A 6,323-nucleotide genomic window follows, 5' to 3' on the forward strand; every position below is an offset into this window, starting at 1 on the left:
TGCTCATAAATTTCACATAAATCGATTTATCATGACTCACTGAAAAACAGTCTTGCTGCAAAGGTTTATTATGAAATAAATAAAAAGTCCATAAGAGAAGTTTGAAAAATCTATTTTATGAAGCTTTAAGATGCACTGGGTAGAATTATCTATGGTTACATTTCAATCTCAAAATAACAAAGTTATTTTGGGCAAGACACTGAAATGCCAAAAGATTTGATTATCATACAGGTGGAAGATAACATTTATGTAGCTTTTTCTAACAAATTGTCCCATCAGAGGAATCCTCATATTTACACACTGCAGACATCAGCGAGATTTAAATGACATCTTGCATTTTGTTTCTTGCTTTTTAAATATGTAGGACCCAGGAATATTATGCAACTGCTCCCACCTCCGTGGCCTTCACAGTGGTTATCCAGTGTCTGTGCTCCAGAGCCCAGCCTCTCCCTGCTCCAGAGGCAGCAGGAGCAGGGCCTGGGCACTGCCACCCCAGCCAGTCCCTGCCCCGAGCTGCTCAGCCTCTCGTGAATTGCTTGTCTGTCTCAGTAAGTCCAGTATCCCTGAGATAGGAACCACTGCAGCTGGAGGGGTGGGGCTGGGCCGTGGGCGTCGGTGAGCGCTGGGGGCTGCCTGGGCTCCGCTGGCAGCTCTGCTCAGGCTCCAGCGCTCGCTGGCCTCAGGACCCCTCAGTGCTTGCTGGCAGCGAGGCGCTTCAGCAGCGGCTCATCGTACACCCAGCACTCCCCATCCTCATGGAATAACTGCAACGGAACAGGCAGCTGTAAGTTTTTTCTGACTCAGCCAGAAAGGCACAAAGGCTGCAGGCTGAAATTTGCCCTGTTGGAATAAAGCTCACCCTTGTTTCCCACGGGGTCTCGTTCTCCTTCCTGGCCCTGGCCTCGGCTCTCTGGCGCTCCTCAAGCGCGTGCTTTGCAGCCGTGGCTGCGTCGATGTCTCTGATCTTCAGGTTGTAGGTTACATCCTTCCACAAGCTTGAAAGAGAAAGGGCAATGGAGACTTTTATGGGAGCAGAGTGCTACAAGTTAGAGACATAGCAGTGACTAAAGGTAGATCTCATGTTAGAGAAAAGGCAGGAAAGCCCCCAGGATATTTGAACCACAACTGTGCTGTCATGGCAGGAGGGAGGAGGCTGTGGTGGAGCTCTCCAGACCTCCCTGAACATTTGATCCCAATTAGGATGTGACTGAGAACTCCAGGTCTCCTCTTCCTTCTTAAATCCCCAGCCTGCCTGTACCTGGGCTCAGGGAGAGCAGAGCATGCAGTGCCTGGATCAGTGCACCCTTGGTCCCTGTACTGCAAACTGGAGTCTAACTAAAACAAAATCTTAATGCTCCCAGTTAACTGAAGTTCTTACCAGCGAGACTCAAAGTCGTCTTGGTCCTCCAATTTCCTTACCTTCTTCTTAATTGTAGGCATTTTCTTGGTATCTATAAAGACAGCATTCTCCTGGAGTGGGAGATGGAAAAAAAATAAACCTATTCAGTTCTTCAGTTAGACCTTAAATTTATACACCCTCACACTCTAGTACACTGGTTAGCAGGAAATACGTGAAAAATAGTAATTCTTTAGATTCTGTGTTCTTGTATAAAAATCAAGCTTCCTTAAGAATAAATAAACAAAGTAACTTCAGGACTTTTATCCCCAGTTCATTTGGAGACTGCCCAGCATTCTTTTGGGCAGCCTCATAGGAGGTTCCAACTATTAATGTTTGTTTAAAAGAAAAAACCAAACCCACAAAACCACCCCAAACCCCCTTTTTAAGTACAATCTTCTATTTCTGATGAAAAGAGAAAAAAGAAAGAAAGCTGTGTTACCCCTGTGGAGTACTTTGCATACATGACCCCATTCCATTCTCCTTCAATGGAGCAGAAGGGTTTCTTGTCATTTGGAGAACTAAAGAGAAGCAAACAGTCATTTCTCAGCTGTATTACAGCAATTGAAAAATCCTAAAGGATCAAAACTTCATCCTAGTTGCTGCACAGTCTGGTTTGTATCAGCCCTCAAAGTGTCCATGCCCAGTACAGAAGAGAGGAGGGTTCTGTTTACAAGGGAGCAGTTTGGCATGAATGAGTTACATAAACCTTAACAGGAAGGGCTGATCAGGGTGAGACAGACCCTGCCTGAGGGCTGGATCTGCATTTAGAGTTTAGGAAAGTAGTTACAGGCCTTCCACACAGATTTAGGGTGGTGAGTTTAAGCTTAAAAATGTTTCACAATCCAATTCTTTCCCAGACTACTGGGAAACACAAGACACCAGTTTTTAAATGGCATCTGTCAATGTCAAGCCACAATTTAAAACCAAGTTAAACCTCATTTTGTCAGCATCCACTTGCTGACATCACAGCACATCTCCAAATGAGATGGGAATCTCAACTGAATTCTCTGTGCTGGGCATGTGCACAGGGTTTAACCAAAATCCACCAAAGCCCAGATAAAAATAAGTAAAGGTTGCAGCAGAGCTTTAACTGACACACCCTGAACAGTATCCCAAGGCCTTTGTATTTTTAGGAGAGGCAATGATGGAGACACTTTTGATAATTCAGGAGAGCAAAGTTCCCTTTGGGACTCAGCTGAGGATGTGTTCAAGCAGGATAAAGTAGGACACAGGCCTGTGCAGCTTCCTCTCACAAATTTGGCTTTAAATGGCATCCCATGACAGGTAATCATGAGCTAAGCTCTTTTGGGGGTTGCTGTTTCAGTATTTTACACTCTTGATTGTCTTGTTAAAACTGTTGGCATTTAAGGAAGGAAGAAGTGAGATGAAGAAAGCTGCTTACAAAATTTCAGCTGTAATTCTGTGCTTCTTTCCTCCATAAAATGGTTTTGTGTGGAAGACAATGGAAGCATTGTAACCTGTCTTTGAGCAACTAATGCTGCACTCCCCACCAAGCTCTATCCATGGCACAGTGAGAATAGACCTGCAATTAGAAATGTATAAATGCATACATTTATAAGCTCTTGACCAATAAATACTAAGCATGAAACATTACAAGGCATTAAAAATGAAAATACCAATTAGAGCATTTACTTGCCTTCCATAGCCATTAGGAAAAGTCAAAATATAGTGTTCATCATGATCTAGGCATGTAACACACCCTGTAAAAGAAAATTAGATTTAAAAAACATTAAGCAAAGCTTCTACAAAACTTTTAATAATGGTCTCATGAAATATGTCATTAAAAAAAGGTGCCATGAAAAGGAAATGTGAAGAGCTTTATTTTTCGTGGATGCTGAGAATGCCCAGCTTCTGGAGGAGGCAGGGATGGCTGTACTTTTGGGAAAAACTGGGCCAGAACTGCTTTCAGCACACAGAGTGTGTGGAAGGAATCTCTGATTCCCAGATACATCAACTCTAGTAACAAAAATTCAACCATTCCTTCTATTTAATACAATGACTTTATGTAAATTATTCTATGAAAAATCCTAGTTGCAGAACTTAAATTTCTCTCTTCTGCTGTTCAGTTTATACACACATACCTTGCCCTATGTTATGGACCCCAATAGACATTCCTAGGAATTTGGACTTGGTCCATATGTGAGCATTGAACTGTATCCTCTTGCTAAAACACTCTGCATAAAATGCTGAAACTGAAGAAAGAGGTAGGTATTAAAAACAGCAGCACAAGACATTGATACCATTGTTTCCAAGTTCATTCATTGCAAAATATCCCCAGGTGCCTCACACTTAAGTGGCAACAGAGTTTGCAATTAGCTTCTCACAAAAGCAGTTTCTAATTTTTCAGCTTTCATAAATATTCAGCTTTTAAATCTGAAGAGAAAGTGGAAATCCAAGGTTTAAGCCAAGAGCTGATTTTACTGTCACCCCTCTCCAGCTGCCACCTCTGCTGGCAAAGGCACTGTCAGGACTTACTTGGAGGATGGTGAGAGACCTGCTCTGCCACAAAGGTGACGTTGCTTTTACTGACCCAGGGGAGTGGTCCTTCTGAGACTGGCTCCTGTGTGACAGGGGAGAGGATTCCATCACTCACAGTGCCTGCAAACACTGGATGCTTCCATCTTTAAAGGCTTCTAAAAATGTATTGCAGTGATTTTAATGGATTTGCCTGTTTGCTGATGGGGAATAACTCCTTAGTCCTGGAACTATGACGCTTTCTAAACGATAGAGTTTCTACTCTCTTATTTTTAAGTATAAATGCCTTTGGTTTAATTGTCCCCAAATAAAACACTTAAACTGAAAGACTCATGTATAAACCCAATTACAAAATAATATTTAAGTGGCAGAAATAGTTTTTGTTTTTTGCTTGTGAAAAAGTCTGATCAGCGTATTAATAATGATCAGATTTCATGTACCACAAAATCATAAACTAATATTCATTTCCTGTGGCAAAGAACACAAAGTGTAATTAATTCATGGTTAGAAGCAATGGAAGCCCAAATACAACACTGCCTTTATGCCAGCAAATTGCAGTGAAACCATTCACCTCAGAAACAAGATTTGAGCAAACAAATTGGTGGCAAGCAAATGAAATGGGAAAATCACATGGTTTATACCTAAATAATCACATTTACTTAGAGGTATTACACTGAGGCTACATGAAGCTACAACAGCACTTCCCACATCATCATTTGCAATTTCCCAAGGCAAAAAGCCTAAATGAGGTGCCAAAAAAGAAAAAAAAAAAAAACAAAAAACCCACTAGGCTGCACTGATTTAAGAAATAAAAAACAAAATAATCAGAACTTTGGAAAGAAAGGAGTTAGTAATCAGTGCTACAAAACAGTTCAGGAAAAAAGGACATTTTCAGCATGTCAAGTAGTTCTTTAAAAAACAATAAATTTTGTTATGCAAGATTATTTTGTATTTCGTCCAAAGAAAACAAGGAAGGAAGGGGGAAAGTTCAAGAAATCACTACAATTTGTTGATTTGCTACTTAAGCACAGCATAATCCATTTCAGTCAGTGACTTAACAAAGCTTTGCGCTGCATCTCTGCACTGTGTGCCCCAAAATCCACACCACAAGAAACTCACCATGTCATCTTCACCTTCAGTGCCAGGCAACACCCAATGGCATCGGAAGATCTCCCCCAGAATGGGATTGTAAGGCTTTTTAGCAACTGACCCTTTCCTTCCTGCATGGAAAGCTGAGAGGTACCATTTAACCACCTGAACCATCCTCTCCTTGGGATCCTTCTGGTCACTAATGCTACAGAGAGAGAGGAAAAAAAGGACAGGCCAAGTGAAATATAAGCAGGTACTTTGGATACGGGAAAGTTTTATGGGTGCTTGATTGTTTTACAACTAGAAGTTTGACTGATTTGACTGGTTTTGAAGTTTAAATCAAAATCCAGGCAATATTCTTCAAAACTACCAAATTCTGGCAGCCCATGAGGGCCATTACCAGTATGAGAATCAGTGAATGCTCTTGGTCCAAAGTCAAATACCTGACAAACAAGTCCGGATGTGCAAAGAAGTCAGCATACATTTCCAACAGCGACCTTCTTTCCAGAATAAACGTTGGAAGAACAACCTGAGTGAAGAAAAACAACTCATCTAGGTAAAGGTAGTTGAATATCCTGTACAAAAGCCAACTGTACTCACTGTAAATAGCAAACAGAGCCCCCACAGCATCGTGTGCTCTAAGCTGATTGTGAGCTCGAGCTCACCAATGAGTTCTGACGTATGCAGGTCAGCTGGCATCTTCTACAAACCCCAAGGTTCAAGAGGAACAGTCTCATCCTACATGGGTTCTAGTCCCACTCAGAGCACACCAAAAGCTGCTCTGAATTACAGTATCACTGATGATTTAGTTTCATCTCTGTGAACACTGTCAATTTTCAGTTCCAGTCAAACACTCACTTGCAGTCCCATCCTGTTACGTGTCTCTATCAAGATGAAGGTTAAGCTCTTCCCTACCTCCCAAAGGTCCATTCTTGTGGATCTGCTCAGTGGGATCCACTGTCAATTACTGTTGCTGACAAGGTACATGCTCATGATGCTTCCTGGCAGCCTAACTTGAGATCAGTAATTTTCAGCTATTCCAGGAATTACCAGAGCACACACAGTTTGGATCAATTCCTATTCAGAACTGCCAGAAACCCTGAGCAGTTTGCTTGTGAGCTGCTGGCTGTTTCCCCAGAGAAGTGTTATCTGCTTATTATCTACTGTTCATTCCAGGCTGGACAGTTCAATTCATCCACTTAAGGAAACTTAAGGATAGGACTGATCTCTCCTGCTCTTTTTCATTCTGGAATTACTTGCTTAAATTTAACCAGTTTGCCTGGAAAGTCCAGCACCTTCAGAATGCTGTTCATTCAGCCTCAGACAGACACCAGCAGGA

General features: G+C 41.9%; 1 protein-coding gene across 3 annotated transcripts in view; it reads right to left on the bottom strand.

Annotated features, from left to right (window-relative positions):
* Positions 1-50: 50 nt before the first annotated feature.
* OSBPL9 (oxysterol binding protein like 9) overlaps positions 51-6,323 on the bottom strand; it is a 48,320-nt gene continuing 42,047 nt past the window's right edge. For all 3 annotated transcript variants that reach the window (XM_008640745.2, XM_017743522.1, XM_017743523.1), the window contains 10 exons: positions 5,428-5,513; positions 5,015-5,189; positions 3,896-3,980; positions 3,502-3,612; positions 3,057-3,120; positions 2,802-2,942; positions 1,839-1,917; positions 1,379-1,470; positions 860-995; positions 51-764 (listed from right to left, as the gene is read on the bottom strand). In XM_008640745.2, coding sequence (XP_008638967.1) covers positions 690-764; positions 860-995; positions 1,379-1,470; positions 1,839-1,917; positions 2,802-2,942; positions 3,057-3,120; positions 3,502-3,612; positions 3,896-3,980; positions 5,015-5,189; positions 5,428-5,513 — 1,044 coding nt within the window. In that variant the 3' untranslated portion in view covers positions 51-689. The remainder of the gene's footprint in view (positions 765-859; positions 996-1,378; positions 1,471-1,838; positions 1,918-2,801; positions 2,943-3,056; positions 3,121-3,501; positions 3,613-3,895; positions 3,981-5,014; positions 5,190-5,427; positions 5,514-6,323) is intronic.

Source organism: Corvus brachyrhynchos, unplaced genomic scaffold, assembly GCF_000691975.1.
Source record: "Corvus brachyrhynchos isolate BGI_N302 unplaced genomic scaffold, ASM69197v1 scaffold48, whole genome shotgun sequence".
Classification (NCBI taxonomy): domain Eukaryota; kingdom Metazoa; phylum Chordata; class Aves; order Passeriformes; family Corvidae; genus Corvus; species Corvus brachyrhynchos.